The following is a 19,699-nucleotide window of genomic DNA, read 5'->3' as shown; positions in this document are numbered from 1 at the left end:
CATTTAGTTTAAGAACTCCACCCTCCGGCTTTTTCCACGTCACTCGAGTAGAAGATGCAGCACTGGGAGTACTACCAACCTGAACAACATGCTTAGCTTTAGCCTCCTTTCAGTCAGAAATAACCTTAGCGCTCCAATCCATAGCAATAGCAGCTGTAACGACTTTATGATCCCAGACTTTCTTTTTTCGAAAAAACCAAATTCCCCAAAGAACTCGAGCAATATTGAAAGCTTCATGAACAGGACCTGATTCAAACTTATCAAGTAGCCAGGAGGGGGCAGACCCCACCAGAGACAAATCAAAGACCATACCTGAGTATTGCCAACATAACGTCGCAAACTGGCAGGTGAAAAAAATGTGAATAAGGTCTTCATCACCAGAGTTACACATGGGACATTCAAGAGAAAGATTTACTCCCTTAGACTGCAATCGACTTTTCACAGGCACATTATTCCTGCAAAGACGCCATAGAAATACTTTGATCTTAAGAGGAACTTCCAAATGCCAGAGCTTCTTCCACCCACTAGATTGTGTAACAGTGCCAGTGCCAATATTTTGGGCATGCCAAAACTGGTAACCTATTTTCACAGAATATTGGCCATTAGTAGTCTTTGACCAAGCTAGACGATCCACGGCCGGCCTGCAGGGAATAGAAGTTGCCATAATCAGCTGTGCATCACCTTCAGAAAATAGACTCCTTATTTTATCACCATCCCACTCCTTTGTACCGTGCTTAAAAAGCTGAGCTACCACAAGGTCTCTATTCTCATAATCACGTAGTTGGTCCACTCGAAGATCATCTTTACCCCGCAACCATACATCATGCATGCACTTGATCGATTCCCCATCTCCCAGAATCCATCGGTAGCCTGGCAACACTGCGTTTTTTGCTGTAATAATTCCTTGCCAAATAAAACTTGACCCTTGAGGAGCTTTAGCTTGTAAGATGTGAGCATCTGGGAAATATTTTGGTTTATAAAGTCGAGCCACTAGAGAATGAGGGTTCTTGATAAAATTCCACACATGTTTGGCCATGAGGGCAATATTATAGCCGTAGAGGTTACGAAAAGCTAACCCTCCCTGACATTTCGACATGCTTAGCCCATCCCATCCAATCCAGTTGATTCCTCTCCTATCAGTGGACCCTGATTGCCACCAAAATTTATTCATCAGTACCTCCATTTCCTTACACATAGCTCGTGGGAGTAAAAAGGAAGACATACAGTACGAAGGAATAGCAGTAGCCACATTATTAATCAAAACTGTTTTGCCTGCACGAGATATTGTCTTAGCTTTCCACCCCTGCAATCGCTTCCACAATCTCTCTTTAACAAATCCGAAGACCCGCTTCTTCGACCTACCCACTAGAGAAGGCAAGCCCAAGTACTTGCTATTCTGTAAATCATTAGACACCCCCAAAATAGACGAGATTATGACCTTCTGCTCCTGCTTAACATCAGCACTGAAAAATATGCCCAATTTCTGATAATTAATATGCTGGCCTGAACTTATTGCATACTCATCTAAAATAGACTTAACTGCCTCTATTTCGAGAGTATTTGCACGAAAAAACAGAAATGAGTCATCTGCAAACAAAAGATGAGAGATAGCTGGTGCCGACCTACTTACTTTAACGCCATGAATCACCTCCTCAGAAGCAGCTTTAGACAAAGAAAGGGATAGACCCTCGACACAAAAAAGAAATAGGTAGGGGGAAATAGGGTCTCCCTGCCTAATTCCCCGTGACGGAATGATCGGTCCAATAACAGCACCATTGAAGCAGAAGTCATACGACACCGTTGTCACACACAACATCATCCACTTGACCCATTGAGAACAAAACCCCATCGCTATCATTCGACGTTTCAGATACCCCCATTCCACCCTGTCGTATGCTTTAGATATGTCTAGTTTAAGAGCTACATCCCCTACACGACCTCCCGATGACTTTTTCATATGGTGAATAAGCTCAAAAGCTATTAGAACGTTGTCATTAATACTCCTACCAGGAACAAATGCAGCTTGGTTCTCGGAGATTACATGAGGCAGAATACGTTTGAGTCGATTGGCTAACACCTTCGACAAAATTTTATAAAGCACATTGCACAACGCTATAGGACGAAGGTCCTTCATACTAACAACATTATCTTTTTTGGGGATGAGTACAATGTTTGTGTCGTTCAGATTTGCTGGAAATGTGTTCGATTGCAACCAGTCTCTACAACAGTTGAAGACCTCCTTCCCAAGAGTAGGCCAGAATTGTTGAAAAAAAGCTGGATTCAGACCATCCGGACCACTAGCTTTGTCCGGATGCATTTGTTTGACAGCAGTAGTAAATTCTGGAAACGTGAGCTCTGCCACCAAAACACAATTCTGAGCTTCTGTTACACATCTGTTCTCCTCAATACCAGAATCTGTCAAGTCTTGTTGCTCACTTCTGAAAATATCAGTGAAGTACGTATTAACCACATCACACATACCCTCCATGTCATTGACTTGCACCCCCATGTCATTGACCAGAAACGGAATTTGGTTTGTCTTCTTACGAGTGGAGGCTGATGCGTGAAAAAACTTTGTGTTGGCGTCACCTTCAGTCAGCCAAAAGATTTTGGCCCTTTGTTTCCAGTAAATCTCTTCGTGAAGCAACAACTCATTCAACCTTTCCTTCTCATTCAAATATAACCTAACTCCATCACTGTCAATACGACTAACAAGCTCTGTTAACAGCTCCTTACATCTCCTCACTTTGTCTCGAAACTTATGAAAGAAGTTCCTTCCCCATCGGGCCATAAAACTTGACACCGAAAGAAGCTTAGGGAGGATGTTGGAGGGAGGCAGAGAAAGCCAAAAATCAGTAGTTTCCTTATGAAAACCAGGTTCCTGAAGCCATGTATTCTCAAAGCGGAACCGGAATTGTTTTCGAGTGAACGACACGCTGAATAAGTCCAAGAAAATTGGTTCATGATCCGAAACAGGTGTAAGAATAAGAGAAAGCTTACAAAGAGGGAACATGTGCAACCAGGAACGAGTTGCAAAAGCTCTGTCTAGACGCTCTTTAACCCAACCATTAGTACCACGAGATTTCTCCCAAGTATACTTACCACCTTGCAACTCAATATCAACCAGCAGAGAATCATCAATAGCAGATTGGAAACCAGTCATGAGAGAACGAGAATGAGGATTTCCCCCCACTTATCAGCACTAACCAACAAGTCATTAAAATCTCCGATAATAGTCCACGGAAGATGAGTCATACCAGCTAACTGACGAATAAGATCCCATGAGTCTTTCCTGCGAGTGCTCTCAGGAAATCCATAGAAACAAGACAAAGACCAAACAGCAACACCATTATGGAGAAAATTGACATTAATATGATTACGAGAATATCCTGTGATCTCGCAATTCACATTATTCTTCCAAAAAATCGCCAAACCACCACTACGACCAACTCTATCTACTGAAAAACACTGAGCATAACCAAAAGAAACACGCAACTCTTCAATCTTATTAGAAAAAGAAATTGTTTCTGACAAGAAAATAAAATCAGGTTTATGTGACTTTATAAGGTCACCAAGGGCTCGAACTGTGCGAAGGGAACCCAACCCTTGACAGTTCCAACTTAGGATATTCATTGCGGATGGCTAGCTTGCACTGCAAGCTTAGCCAAATCAGTTGGGGAAGAAACTGGACAATCAGAGCTAGAAAGACCAGTTCCAGGGTGAACTTCTCTACTGTTACCTTCTACTTCCATTAACATATGCATGTCTGGGCCTCTTCTTCTTTTATTACTTTCCTCCATATTAAGCCCATTTAACTCATCATCTGGAGGCCCATTATGAATTTTGAAATTTGCCACCAAAACAGCCTCATTATTTATTCCGGAATAAGCTCCCATAATTCTATCATTTGTAGATAAGGCATTACTAGAATTACCCCGATACATATCAGTTTGAACAACTTGCTTATCCAAATCCCCCGAAAAAACGCTGCTGGACGTTAGAACTTCCTTGATTTGCGCCCCAATCAACATCTCTTTCATCCCGTAAAAATTTACTCCGATCTTGGCCACCTGCCCTCCTCGCCGGAGCACGAAGCCATGCCCCCCATTCTCTTGTGTCAGCACTTGCTGTCGTGTTGATTTTCTTTGAACAGAATCGTTCAGTATGAGTCACCAATCCGCACACAAAACAGAAATCTCCAAGACGTTCATACTTACACTGAACAATACATTCCGTGCCATTCTTCCTGCAGATCTTTTTCTTCCTTTTTAAAGGTTGGCGCACATCAATACTAATCTTAATCCACATACATTCTCGCCAAATGCTTGTGTTGTTATTCGGATCATAAGCACTGAATGACCCAAAGAAATTACCAAGCTGTTTTCCGGCTAACTCCGTCATTAATCCTGCAGGCACACCAAAAAGCTGAATCCAAAATTGAAGGTTAAATAGCTGAACCTCCAGAGGATCCTCGTTGGCTCCAACCCTACTAAGGACAAGCATTGCCCCGTCGAAGGACCATGGTCCACCATTTAAGACCCACTCCAAATCATCAACATGATAAAACTGGAATAAGTATACACCTGGTTTCAAATCTTTAATGGTTATTCCTCGTGGAGGGCGCCAGATGTCTGCAAGCTTGGACTTCATAGCCCTAACATTCAAACCCTTCTCTGTTAAGAAACGACCTACCAGACATGTCTCAAACTTATTCGAAACATCCTCCGCCTCCTCATCAAAGATGAGTTCAGTATTCTCCTCATCCTCAATACCCATCCCCGCCATTCTGTCATTAAGATCGTCTACTCTCGCCATGATCAAAACTCCCACACTCTTACGAAGAAGAAAGGAGAGAAAAACAAAGGCTCTCACATGAAGGAGAGAATCTTTTTTTAATATTATTGATTTCTTTTTTGAAATCCCTTATTTCATCATCAAATTAATACAGTATGTAAAAAAGAAAGTTAGCAGCAAACTTCCTTTCATTTTATCACCAAAATAATACAATGCACAAAAAAGACAAACATCAAGAAAAACTAAAAAGACTACTTAAATGACTGTTGTAACCAAAGCATAAAAGAAAATCATAGACAAACATAAAGATATGAAAGCCACACACCGTAAACATTAAAAATAATATATAGGATTTTTAATTAGTTAAACTATTATTGAAAAAACATTAATTACTCAAAAAAAATTCTAAATTTAACTATTTATAAATTACATGATTTTGATTGATCTTGTAAGATTTTATTTAACTATAAATGTAATTTTTTCTTAAACTAGTATAAGGTGAAAAAATATATAAAATTAAAATAGAGTTAGAACACTGTTATAAGTTTGCTGGAGTATACAAACTCGTCTCATAGACATCCAATTTATAAGAGAAAATATTAGCAAAAATGGATTAGATGTCATTCTAAAAAGTTCCATAGTGTATTGATAAGTTAAGATTTATTTTTAAAGTGGAGATGCTCTAAATCTTATACAGAGTTCTAGTTAAACTTCTTTAAAATAAGTTTATTATTTTACCGTAAGTAAAAATATACTGTATATTATGGATCGGGAAAAAATATTATTTTAAGGAGATTATTACTTTATTGATTATTATTTTATTAAAATTTAACTGTACCATTTTCTAAGCAATCCTAATTTACATGTCGTTTAATCATATATTACTTACGTATCCAAAAAGTGAAAAAAAATAACCTTTGACATAATTAGTTAAAAGAACCTACGACACTAGTGCAAAAAATAAACTATGACGCAAGAAGGCCGGCTCCGTACTTTTATGGTACTCCCTCCGTCCCAATTTATCTGTCTTATTTGAATTTTGATGCTCAAATTGACTCAAATTTGATCGTAAATAAAAACTCATTCTTTCATTATTTTGAAAAATTAAAATATACATATAAAAGTAGATTAAGCATATTTTCTAATTATATAAATTTTATAAGTATTTTCGATATTATACTATGTGAAATTTTCGGTCAAAGTTGAGTCAATTTAACCGTAAAAAGTCAAACAAGACAGATAAATTGGGACGGAGGGAGTATATTAGAATGGAGAAGTCATTTTTTTGGTACATCTGTTCAAAAAATTTCATTTATGGTACGGAACGCCTGTACTTGTGGGATTCTACAACTGACACCCAGAACAAGTGGCGTTCTAGGGTCATTTTAATTTTTTTTTCTCTTTTTCCCGTGATGAAGTTGTGTTAGTGTGTTTTTGAACGAAATAAAATTAGATAAAGGGCTATTTTTGGACTCCCATATTAAAAAAAATGGAAAATGTTTTTAGTAATTTTTTTTTTTGGCTTGTAATGTAAACCTAATTTATGTGTGTATTTTTTAATTCAAATAAAAAACCGTACAAATAAGATTTTTCTAGCTCCGAAAAGGGTGTCGTGCAATGTGAGTGTATAATTTTTAGGTGAGTGCATGTTTTGGCACGTGCGTATGTAAATAACCGTAGTTTTTTTGGGATCCAAATTTTTTTGTTGTGTTGTAATGTAAACCTATATTTTGGGAAAAATTTAATTTTAAATTAAAAATTTATATGGCCAACACTTTTGTAGCTTCGAAAATGGTGTCTTGAGCGGCGAGTGCGTAATTGTCACGGGAGGGCAAATTTGTGCACGACATATTTAATTAACCAGAAATTTGTTTAGGTCCATTTTTCTATTGTTTGGTAGGTATGTAAAAAAATTTTGAGTGTGTATGATTAAATAATAAATTTTATTTATTCGAGAGAGGGTGTCATAACGTTAAATGTAAAAACGTTAACTGTTAGTCGTAGACATAAAATGAATGTGCATTGAGCATTGGAAACCAAAATATTATGATAAAACAAGTAAATAATGAAATGGGAAACAAGGAAACATAACCATATTACAAGTAGACTGCTTGTAATAACAGTTGTACATATGTTTGACAACAAGATCACGTGTTTTAGTGGTGGCACCCTGGGCATTTCTTACTACGCTTGGTGTGACCTTCTTGGTTACATAAACTACATTTCTTTACAGACCGCGGACTATCAATCTCCGTTCGGATCCGCACCGATTGTCCCTTATCTCCGCGTTTTTTCTTTAGTTTTTTCAAGGACTCTTCCGGCACTAACTTTCCATACCCCTGCCAAGGTACGGGTAAGTCATAGTTCCAGTATTCAGTTGGTTCCAATGGATAAATTATTGGCCTGTACAAGTCCTGCATTGTTTGGTTCTTATGGAAATGTTCGATGAAATGCTCCCAACTCAATCCATGTGTTATACAACCTGCCATTGCATGAGAGCACAACAGGTGATGGGTCGCCCATTTTCCACAGGTGCACGTACGGTCATTGAGGTTGACAACCTGGGTTTTACCTCCCTTTACTATCCCCTTAGCTGTTATGTACTGATGTCTTAGTATTTTCATAATCCCGCGAAGACGATGGAAAGTAATAACCGTATGTCCTGTTGCCTTTCTCCGAATTTTTGCTAACACAGAGGCGGAACGTGCACATAACTGTTGCCCCTCTTGTAGACCGTCATCCACTATGTTTCGATGTTTTTCTACAATTGTGACCACTTTGTAGAAGAGGTACTCCATCATTGCTGTTACTGGAAGATAATGAGCCCTCCTTATGTTGCCATTGAATTCCTCAAGCATGTTTGTGGTTGTTTGACCGTAGCGAACACCACTATCGTGGGAAAGTGTCCACCTATCGACGGGTATTGTAGCAAGATATTGTAGGGCGGTGGGGGAAATTTCACCAATCCGTGACATATATGCGTCGTGCTTTGAGACTTGTATGGTTCTTCCAGCTTTCCACATTAATTTTTTTAGTTCACCACCTGGGTGATGACTACAAAAGTTACTTCTTACATGGAGGAGACAGAACCTATGGATGCCGAGTGGCTCAGCAAAACCATTTTGAGGGTCTCGTAGGGCGGAGATAATGCTGGCAGCACGGTCTGAAATGATGCAGACGCCTGTCCGTTGCCGACAGACATGTCTTTGAAGATGCTGCAAAAACCAAGACCAGTTCCCGTACGTCTCCTCATCAACCAAGCCATAACAGAGAGGGAATAGGTGGCTGTTCGAATCAACACCCATAGCAATAAGCAGCTTGCCCCTATATCTTCCTTTCAAGAATGTCCCATCTATTGAAATCACAGGACGTGCATGTTGCCACCCGTCCATCATTGCCTTTAAAGACCAAAAAATCCGCTTGTAGACGGACGTGCCCCGCTCCTTAGTATGAGGGACATGGGTAGAGCTTTGTATGTTGTAGCCCAACTGCCATACACTTCCTCAATTGCTATTTGCTTCCCTCTCCATGCTTTCTTGTACCCCACTATGTGGTTGTGCTCGTTGTTGATCAGCGGGATAATGGTTTTAATGGGAATTTCTGGTGTATCTATTACCTGTTTCACATAAAATAGTAAATGTCAAAAAAAAATCGGCCTTAATAAGTGGCGTTTGCTAAAGATTTACTTACAAGTGGTTTTACAATTTGCGCAATCATCCTTGCAGATAACTTCTTGTGATCTTGTAACGGCTGATCGACCATGCATTTGTGTTCCTCTCTATTAACATTAATCCGCCAGTACCCGGAATCATGCATGAAAGCAGCCCTCATCCTCCAGTTACACCCCTCAGCCTGACATTGTAAAATCAGCTGTTCTTTCTTACTCCTTGTAGTTTTATATGTACGATCAGTGTTAATATGTGCACGCCTCACTGCTCCCAAGAGCGTTGCTTTGTCACGGTAACACATTCCCTCACTCAGTTCCCCCTTGTCGAGGTCTTCATCAGCATATATATCATTAGGGTTATCTATGATTGGTGGAGTGTATTGCTCTGTGCGAAACCATGGAACCCTTGGAACATGATGTTGTTCTTGAACTACCGGAAATGTAATGGAAATTTCTTCATTTCTCTCTGAATGTCCTTCACCATCTTCGGTGGCAGAAGATTCCTCGTCGTCATCATCGTGAAGGTGAAAATTCTCCTCACTTGATGAATTGGCTACAACTCCATCTGCTAGCAGGGCTAACCGCTGACCTGAACCTCTTCCCACCACATCACTTTCATAACTAGCCCCCCTTGAAACCCGCCACTAAATTGACTGCTTTCCCCTCCATACCCTCTACCATGTTCAGTAGTCCCCCCTCCATAGCCTCCACTATATTGACTACTCCACCCTCCATTACCCCCACCATGTTCAATAGTCCCCCTCCATACCACTCACCATGTTGACTACTCCCCCCTCCATACCCCGCACCATATTGACTACTCCCCCCTCCATAGCCTCCATCATATTGTATACTCCCCCCTCCATACCTTCCAACATATTGACTACTACCCCCTTCATACCGTCCACCATGTTCACTAGCCCACCTACCAGACCCTCCACCATGTTGAGTAGTCCTCCCTCCATACCCTACACCTTCATCAAAAAGTATATTTGACCACAGTGGTTGTACATCACCACCGTATATTGTTGTTGTTGGTTGTGACCCGAAATTATGCCGGAATGAGTACAGGTCATCAACAACAATTTCTTCTGTTTCGATGAACAAAGAAACATCTCCTTGAATGTTTAGCAATATGGCAGGAACATTTAACATGCGTGTAACATCATCATCATCACATAAAATATCCATTTGATAAAAACCTTCAACTAGGTTGTACTGACCAATATATGGATACTTTAAACTCAATTTTAAATTCCACTGATATGAACTAATGTTCATTAAATTATACACGACACTTTTAAGGTCATTGTAAGTGGTACCAAACCTAATAAACATCATTTTTTTAGATCGATAGAGTAATTGATATTACTACCATCTCGAATAACTACTCCACCCTAAAAATATTTGACGTTCACGTGGCCTTCCATCTCCCTGCGTTGAAGACATCATTAACAGTTAGGAAACCAAAGTCAAGATTGTACATGTAAACAAACATACATGTAATGCTGACATACCTTTTTGGACAGAGGAGTGTTCTACAAGTATGAACGATATTATTTTCCTAAAGATTTAGGAACTTAGAATTGCAGTATGTTTTGAATACATTCAATGTTGGAGGACACATATATATAGGAATAGAAGCTGTAGGCTAGAGATAGCTAAACATTTTGAGAATTCGGATAGGAATGCATTATTGATAGAATCCAATGGAGATTTCCGATAGGATTTTTGTTAAAGAGAAATCTACTATTTTTGTTTCATTTGGAAGATATGAAAGAGAAGATAAGATTCTTGAAATTTACAACAGAAGCAAATGTTTTATTATGTTGTTTATGTTTTTAGTGTTTAATTTTATTTGAGTTCGTGATTAGTAATTATATCTTACAAAATTACTTGGCATAAGTAATTGTCTTACTCATCGTCAGACAAAAAATAATCAGAAACATAATCAGGACCTATAGTGAAATGATGATACATCATTGCAGTGTGGAGGTCGCCATCTTCAGTATACTCCTGACTTCTTCTTTGTAGGTCTTTATGGTTTAAGCGCATCCTCATTCGATTCTCTTCCTCTCTAGCACGAAATAATGCAAATTCCAGCTCATGAGGCGTGTTTCGCTGCATGTGTATGGCGCGTTGTTTTGCTACGTGAAGAGGAATAACAGTGGGATAAGAAATATGATAAGTATATTGTCAAACTTGGGGATTTTTCTCAAGGCCACGATGATGCTGGTATGGCTACAAACATCTGTTATAGCACTAACGGCCCCGGCCGTGGCCACCGCGTCAAACTCGGTCGAGTAGGCACGCATCAACCCACAAAAATGGGGAGGGAGGTCATAAGCATACCTCCCCTCACATTCAAGGGGATGAGGAAGAAAATTATGAGAAAGCTAACAAGATTGAAGATCAAGAATTTGATCATTACGTTGTTAATCTTGCGGATGACTAAAGAATTTGAGAGTTCTTTCATTATCCCTTTTTCAGTTGCAATGTACTTCCTACTTTATCATTTTCATTATCCACTTTCCGTTACAACGTACTTTTAAATTCTTTATCCCTTATGACACCCTTTCTCGAGTTTCAAATTAAAAACTAAAATGTAACATATACAATTTTTTTGCCAATTACGCCCAAACATGCCCTCGCTTACAATTAAGCACTCGCCGCTCAATACACCATTTTCGAAGCTACAAAAGTGTTAGTGATATTAGTTTTTAATAAAAAAAACTCCAAATGTTTATTTATTATTTAATCATACAGACTCCAAATGTTTTTACATACCTACAAAATGGACATAAACAAATTTCCAGTTATTTAAATATGTCGTGCACAAATTTGCCCTCCCGTGACAATTACGCACTCGCCGCTCAAGACACCATTTTCGAAACTACAAAAGTGTTGGCCATATAAATTTTTAATTCAAAATTAAAATTTTCCCAAAATATAGGTTTACATTACAACACAACAAAAAAAATTGGATCCCAAAAAACCTACGGTTATTTACATACGCACGTGCCAAAACATGCAATCACCTAAAAATTATACACTCACATTGCACGACACCCTTTTCGGAGCTAGAAAAATCTTATTTGTACAGTTTTTTATTTAAATTAAAAAATACACACATAAATTAGGTTTACATTACAAGCCAACAAAAAAAAATTACTAAAAACATTCTCCATTTTTTTAATATGGGAGTCCAAAAATAGCCCTTTATCTAATTTTATTTCGTTCAAAAACACACTAACACAACTTCATCACGGGAAAAAGAGAAAAAAAAAATTAAATTGACCCAGAACGCCACTTGTTCTGGGTGTCAGTTGTAGAATCCCACAAGTATAGGCGTTCTGTACCATAAATGAAATTTTTTGAACAGATGTACCAAAAAAATGACTTCTCCATTCTAATATACCAAAAAGGGACGGAGCCCAAGAAGGCCCCATGTTATGCATAGTATGTATAATTGCAAAGCATTGAAGCTGTTACATTGAATAGTAGCGTGTCCTTAACTTGGTCAGAAACATGTCCTTAATGTGTCACAATAATCTCAAGGGAACCCCACTAAAACCCGCTTAGGGCACACCTTAAAGTTGAAACATTAATATATTAGATTAAAACAATATGATTCCTCCACTTGCACTGTTTCCTTGTTTAGTGGGAGCCGGCTATTAAGTGAGGTGACAATTAGCATAAAGCAGGTCATAATCAAGGTGACTAATTCCAACTTAAATACTATGTAGCTATTTATTTGTACGCAATAATCAAGGTTATTTGTTGTTGGTCTTTTATACAATTTTCTATTGCGTGATACATATGTGTACGCTTATTGCCTTGCCTACAACTAGAGGTGGCCAGACGGCCGGTTTGAGTTGGCCCGCACGTGAATCGGCTCGCCTAAAACTCGCTTGACTCGGCTCGTTGCGTGCCGGTTAATTATTCGGCACTAACTGGCTTTAGAGGCGAACCAGACACGAATCAGGATTACTGAAACCGCGAACGGACCGGCATGGCACGCGAACCGGCCCATGTGATTCGTAAACGAATGAGAACTGGATTAATCGTTATTCGGCACAAACTGGCCCGTTATTCGGGCACCTTCAGTACTATATAGTCACTTATTTGCAAAACAAACTTTGTTTTTAAAAATAACAAATTTGTTTTTATTATTTGATTAAATAAAAATGTTGAAATGTTAAAATGTGTTAAAATTTTGAAAATGTTAAAAATTGAAATGTTAGAAAAATATAAATATATATTTATTTTTGAGTCACTCACTCACAAAGTCACAATTCACCAAGACACCAACATTCATAATAAAAAAACAAAAAGAAACTCAGTGGACCACTTGCCATTTGCCAATTGCCAACTTGCCGGTTGCCAGACAGAAGAATTATAGAACAAACCGTGAATTCGTCTGGATTCGCCAAAGTGAACCACCTAATTCGTGGAACTCGCCTAGCTCGGAAAAATCGTCTAATTCACGAGCCGAACACGGGTCATTGTTTCATCAAATCGGCCCGACTTGGCACGGCTCGTTCACTACCACGGGCCGTTCACGAGTTATCTGAGCATTGAATCGGACCGCTGGAAATTTGGCACGGCACGCCCGGCCCGATCGTCTGGCCACCTCTACCTACAACTGAAACTAAATGGACATTATTTACATGCAAATCGTACTTAGTAAAACATAGAACATATATTAACAAGTGGATCTATGTCTTACTCCCTAATTTTAGGAGAAAAAAAGTAAATGATAAAAAGATAAAATATTTTTAAAAATTGATATTCTTAAGTACGTACTCAGATTACGTGAGTAAAATTACTTTTAACTTTCATTTGTTTTCCACATCTTTTAAAACTCCCCAGTAGGATGTTAGTTAGTTGAAGCCAGCAATCATTTTTTTGCTAAAACCTGTTGGTTACTCCAAATTACAATGTAAATTCATTGTCATTGGCATGCTTTGGTACCGGTACTAAGACTATGTTTGTATTTTACTATATTTAATATATATACCCTTTTGTTTTTTCACCTTTTAAATTTTTTTATGTTTATTGAAATGACAGAACTAAGAGGTTAATTTAGGCTAAACTTCATACTTAAAACTTAAGAACAATTATTTGAATAACGATTTTTTGATGTTGTACTCAACAGTTTCATCAATTTTATCAATAAAAAATGAATAATATTTTTTTGTACTTATTTTTTAATAATAAAAATGATTGATACATATAAAGTTAACGTCTATTGCATGCGCATAACCAAAGGCACTTACTTTACTATCCAATCCATATCCTTTGAATAAAAACTGTAAAAGCGCATTAACAAAGCTTGACTGGGGAAGCTGTAAAATCTTGACTTGTAAAAGGTTATAGAAAAGGGAAAGAGAAGAAAAGCCTAGTCTGTGAAATCTGAAATGGTTATCCGTATAAATAAAAAAAATAGTAAAGTAGGAGAAAATAGAGGTAGTATGGCATGTGAGGTGTTGGTTCGGGGGGATAAGAAGTCAAAACAACATCCACGTATCGGGGATCGTAATATAAAGACCGGACCATGTTTGGTCAAATGAGTTGCTACCCGGTTAGACAAACAGCCGCTACTACTTAACTACCCCTCCTTTTTGTAGGCCTACGTATCACCCGTTTTGCTCCTCCTTTCTTCCGCACATAGAGTTATACTACTCCCCCTCACCCTCTCTTTTTTCTTTTAAGTTTGACTTTCTGCACAAAATTAACAAATTCTTTCAATCACATTGTTAAAATTATAATTTTTAATTTTCTTTTTAAAAGATTATATGACTTAAATTTTAATTTATAAAAATATTTAAAAATTATTATTTAAACTATTCGGTTACAAAATTTAAAACGTGTGCTGAATTGTTAAACGACAGATAAAAAAGTAAAGAAAGTATTATATATTTATTCTATATTTTTCGGGATTTGTCTAATGTGACACATTATCATATGTTAAACAATAAAATTTATTAATTTAATTCATTTTATTTGATGTGTTTTTCTGAATGTCGAGATTTACCATTATCAAAACAAGGTAAATTTATAAAATTTAGAGATCGCAGAAAAACAGTTCTTTTATTTTTTTTCGTCGAGTTACTGTATATTCCCAAATTAGGATTTGTAGTGAGTTGTCTACTTAAATAATTTTATTTGTCCCATTTTGATTGACCTTATAAGGTATTTAGTGACCTCATAAGGTATTGATAAGGTATTTTTTAAAATTTGTATACATGCTTGTTAAATAGATATATAGCATGTTGTGACTTGTGAAGAGTTAGTTTTGTGTGTAGTTACCTCTATGGTAAGTATGAGTTTTTTCGGTGTGTATATTCTATAGCCCGTGCGAGACACAAACTTTTTTTAAACTTATGTATGGACCGTGTTTATATTAAATAAATGAAGTATATGTTATGTTGTGAGGTTGTCTTTTTTTTTTCTTCTAATTTTGGATCGAATAATAAATGTATAATATTCGTAAATTATGTAATTTGAAATGTTATGAATTTTGGAATTCTACAATCGGTGTCATCGAGCATGGACATTTATAGCTATTTTACAAGATCATGTTAATCGATTAAGAAAAAAATTAGTTCATTTGCTTTAGTTGCCTTCATTTTTGTTCCGGATTTGCAATATTCACCATAGTTATTGTTAGTCTTTTTTACCACACATGTTAAAAATGCAAATGCATTATTTTTTAAAACAAATAACTAATGTATTTTGTTAAAAGTGCGATAAGTGAGTTACATGATTGTTGATCTTGACAGAAGTATATGTTGTGAGACCGATGATCTCATGAACAAGAAGTATATGTCGTAATATTAATGATTCTCGAGTTTGTTCAAATGTTTTTCTTATAGACCTGAAAGTTCTATAATTGTTATATCTACGTACGTTTGAAATTTTTTACATGTACATCACATTTAGCCTTAAAAATTTGAGTCTCATCCTCATTTGTATTTAGTTTTCGCCGTTTTATGATAACGATGCTTTATTATAAAATAGCTTATTGTATGATCATAATAAGATATATATATATATAGTTATAAATTGTTAATTTTAGATTACGTAATAATAAGTTATACTAATTAATAAATGCATATTAAGTTAGATGCAAATAATACATGTATATTAAATGAAATAATTATTAATATACAATTATGAGGAGTAAATTAGTAATTTAAATATGAATAAATTATATGTCTCATCCAACCCCCTAATTGCTCTATTATATATATATATAATAGATAGATTAGAGCACCAAGAGAAGAAGAGTTTTTAACATATATACAAAACTATATTTTTAAACTTTTATTTAGAAAATTACATTTCTTCAATTTTTTGAAAAAAAAAGATTTTGCAACAAAATTTAACAACGAATCTAATAAAAAAACAATTTTCAATTATCTTCTAAAAAAACGTAACAAAATAGATTTTTGTTACAAACCATTTTCATATACAGTTAAACCTCGAGTAAGTAATATCTGATAAAGTAAATAACCTCACTTAAGTAATAAATTTTGTCGGTCCTAACTTGGGTCAATGTTGTAAAGTAATATTATCGCTAAAACTATAAGATAATAAAAATTTAGAAAGTCATTAAGGGTCCAAGTAATATGTAAAGTAATAATTGTTCATATATATATACATATATAAAGTAATAATTATATATATAGAGAGAAAGAGAGAGTTAAGATCTATGAAGTCCACCATTTCATTGAGTCCTTTGAGTCCACAAAATTCAATTCTTTTAAAATATGAAACGATAGTTGCTTTTTTCTTTTTCACCAAATCCAAAATCAATATCATTCTTGACTTTATATAAAATATACATAACTCACGGTCTTTTTACTATATTGTGACAAGTAATTTTTCAAAATATTGATCGCTTGAAATACTTCTTTTGAAGACACGCTTGGCATGACGTTGTTATCGTCCGTTTCTAAATCAATCTCTTCATCATTGTTCACTGTCGACTAAATGATTTCTTCATCAGTAGGTGATTCCATCATTCTCAACTTTGATAATTTAAGTGATGCTTAACATCTATCACATTCCTATATCATAAATTAGAGATATTTTCATTTAATTCTTCAATTTTATTATTTATTTCACTAGTTCTTATTCATTATTTTCTTATGAACGAATTTTGCAATGCCAAAAATAATTTGTAAATGGGGTTGTTTTCACATAAATATTGGGTAAAGTAATAAAATATTATTTTATCGATAAAGTAATAAAATATTATTATATGAATAAAGTAATAAATTCGGTAAATTAATATTTTTTTCCCGGTCACAAGGATACATGAATTGTTTAGCTAGGAAAAAAGGTAGTGAATGAGAAATGGGTATGAGGATAAACTTAGACAACTCCCTTGAGGTTATAAGGTTTTTTTTAAATATTTTTAATGATATTTTTGTAAATATAAATTTTTTATTCTGAATTTATAAATTTATCCTCGTGTATTTTTGTGAGAAAATATTATAATTTCAGGCTTATTATCTGACTTCATCTTATTTTTACACTTCACACTAAATTCCATTTTTAGAATATACAATATAAATTTCACTATTTGCTTTTCTATTAATCCGCTTTTATGTTTATTTGAAATTCAGACTAGGGCGTAATATGTTAGGGGGAATACACACAAATATACAACCAAACAAACAATGCAAAATAGACACACAATATATGATGCGGAAAAACCCACGTCCCAACTTGTATTATTAATCCAAACAATTATCAATAATACAATTAATCTCTCCAAACGGCATTCACTCAAGCGATACTTAAGTCAAACAATACTCAAGTATACATCAAAACAATAACATGACTATGTATATATAGCCATCACAAACTTGACCACCAAACCTAATAACCTAATCCCATTATAATAATAATTATCTACCCAATACCCATATAATTATTACCCAACTCAATTATGATAATAATTGTCTATCCATATAATTATTACCCAATCCAAATATGTTTTCGGGTTAAGTATTACTTTGGTCACTGAACTGAGAGGCATGTATCAAAAGGTTCACTCTAGTAATCGGGGTATCACTTGTACCACTATAGTGGAGAGTAATAAAACACCGTCAGAGTTGACCTGTTGACTTGATGAAAATAGTGACATGGCCCAGTTACGTGTATTGTAATTGATAGTTTTAGTTGACGTGGCATTCATTCACTTGTAACGGCTATATAGTATTGTAGTTATAGACTTACAGACTCTATATATATATTAGGGTTCTTATTTTTTTCCCCAAACTAAGAAAATAGTTTGTATAATTCAATTATTTGTACATGTAGCATCTCAACACGGCGACAATTGAAAGCCCCATAGCCAAAAGCAGTGGTAGTTCTTCTCGCGATTCTGTTAAAAATTGGGAGCACAAAAGTTGTCATTGTGGGATAAGAGCTCAAATTTATACTTATTGGTCTTTGAATAATCCTGAGAGGCATTTTTTTACGTGTTCTAAACTGAAGGTAATATTTGTGTTTAATTCATTTTCATTTAGATATGTATGGGTTGATTTTCATTAAGGAAATATCAAAAAAAGGAACTAATATTCTTCAAGATAGGCATCCGGAGGTTGTGAATTTTTTGAATGGTATGATGCAGACTTTAATGGAAGAGCCAAATCTGTGATTACAGAGTTGAATCATAGAAGAATATTTTTGGAGGAGAAGATGAGACTTGTTGAAGAAGATCTTGGCAAAAAGACAGAGGAAAAGAGTGCTTTGCAAGTTGAGACTAAGGATATGCTTGAGTTAACTGTTGCTAGTGAAGATTAAATGAAGAAGCTTTCAAAAAAGTTGAAGATATTAATGTTTGTGTTTGTTGTATTGTTGGCTTTGCTCTTCTGTCAGACTGGTTGAATATAATGAATGTTATGTAAGGAGTATGGTTGTTAGATGTAATGAATGTTATGTATATTTTTTATTTATAATGATAAAGGCTCCTCAGCTGAATTTTACCAAAAAATAGAGTAGACATAAATATATTGGTTAACAACCATAACAACAGATACAGTCCATTGCAAAAGTTTGAGGACTAGCAAATGTTTCAACCACCAAAATATAACAAAAGTACTAGAATGGTCTACATACCAAAAGCAAATAAGTTTGAACTTAACACAAAAGTCTAAATCATGGAGAACATAAATATAATAGATTTCTAATCCTCCTCTAGGATGACAGGTTCATCTTCAGAATTTTTGAAGTTGAATTTATCTTTTATCAACATCCTTGCACTCCTCTTTGATGGTGCTTCAGGTGGTGCTTCAGATGATGCTAAAGACCTTGTAGTCTGAGAAGAGGTTGATGGTGATTGAGATGTGGTTACAACAGTTTCAGAAGTTCTTGACCCAGCTGGCATGAAAGGAGTGTGAGGGTGAAGTGGTTCAAAGACAGCAACATTATCTAGTGGACCTCTAACAGCATCTTCAAGGCCTCTTGACTGATTTCCCCTCAAGAACATATTGTTGGTGAGACTGCGTAGCTGTATGAACAATTACGTGATAACTCAACATGAGAACAACACTAGAACATGACAGGTTAATAATACTACGACTACACAAGAAATTAGAAGAAATGAAGATAAGGCAAATACAAAGAATCAAAAAATTAGAAGAAAGCTTGAAGTCTGTTTACAGGTCACTGAAAGAAGTTCATTAATATAATCATGCCTCAGTGAAGAATAAAGGTTAAAGACTTACAAGGTTTCAGAAATGATGAAGATTCAGTGTATAAGTGCTACTAGAAGATTTCAGTGTATCGGCATTGATTGAAGACAGAAAGTGTTCGAAGCATATGAATCTGAAGAATTGAAGACATGGTATAGAAAGAGGTTAAAGAAGACAACTGTAGTCTCGAAGCTATACTTACTGACAGGAGTTCATTTATATGTTCAAGCGTCGGTGAAGAATAATGAATGCAGTATTCAAGATTGTAGTAGCAATGAAGATGTTGTCTACAATACCAGAAAGGATTCTAGTGAAAGTACATTTGTTTGTTGACAGTCAGTGTTCGCAGCGATAAAGTTGTTGTAAACTTAATAATGTAATCAAGGCTATAATACGAAGACCTGAATCGGAGTTAGTCGTCTGTGAACCAGACCAGTTGCATTAGGCGTTAGCGTTTTATGAAAGGAATTTGAGTATTATCATTAAGAAGATTGTTAAGTGAGGATTCGTATTCAGGAATGCAAGT

At 35.8% G+C, this 19,699-nt stretch overlaps 2 protein-coding genes across 2 annotated transcripts; both read right to left on the bottom strand.

The window, feature by feature from the left end:
• Positions 1-3,963: 3,963 nt before the first annotated feature.
• LOC141695872 (uncharacterized) lies at positions 3,964-4,815 on the bottom strand. The gene has a single exon (XM_074500083.1). The coding sequence runs from the start codon at positions 4,813-4,815 to the stop codon at positions 3,964-3,966; it is 852 nt and encodes a 283-aa protein (XP_074356184.1).
• A 2,135-nt stretch (positions 4,816-6,950) lies between these two features.
• On the bottom strand, positions 6,951-8,186 carry LOC141695867 (uncharacterized). Its single transcript, XM_074500076.1, has one exon. The coding sequence runs from the start codon at positions 8,184-8,186 to the stop codon at positions 6,951-6,953; it is 1,236 nt and encodes a 411-aa protein (XP_074356177.1).
• Between the last annotated feature and the right edge of the window lie 11,513 nt (positions 8,187-19,699).

This window comes from Apium graveolens, chromosome 2 (genome assembly GCF_009905375.1).
Source record: "Apium graveolens cultivar Ventura chromosome 2, ASM990537v1, whole genome shotgun sequence".
Lineage (NCBI taxonomy): Eukaryota > Viridiplantae > Streptophyta > Magnoliopsida > Apiales > Apiaceae > Apium > Apium graveolens.
Note: the sequence above shows the minus strand (reverse complement) of the source record. Positions and strands in the feature narration are given on the sequence as shown.

What these genes read in the sequence shown, in the direction of transcription:
- LOC141695872 (XM_074500083.1), bottom strand. Translation starts at nt 4,815, where the DNA reads ATGGCGAGAGTAGACGATCTTAATGACAGAATGGCGGGGATGGGTATT.
- LOC141695867 (XM_074500076.1), bottom strand. Translation starts at nt 8,186, where the DNA reads ATGGACGGGTGGCAACATGCACGTCCTGTGATTTCAATAGATGGGACA.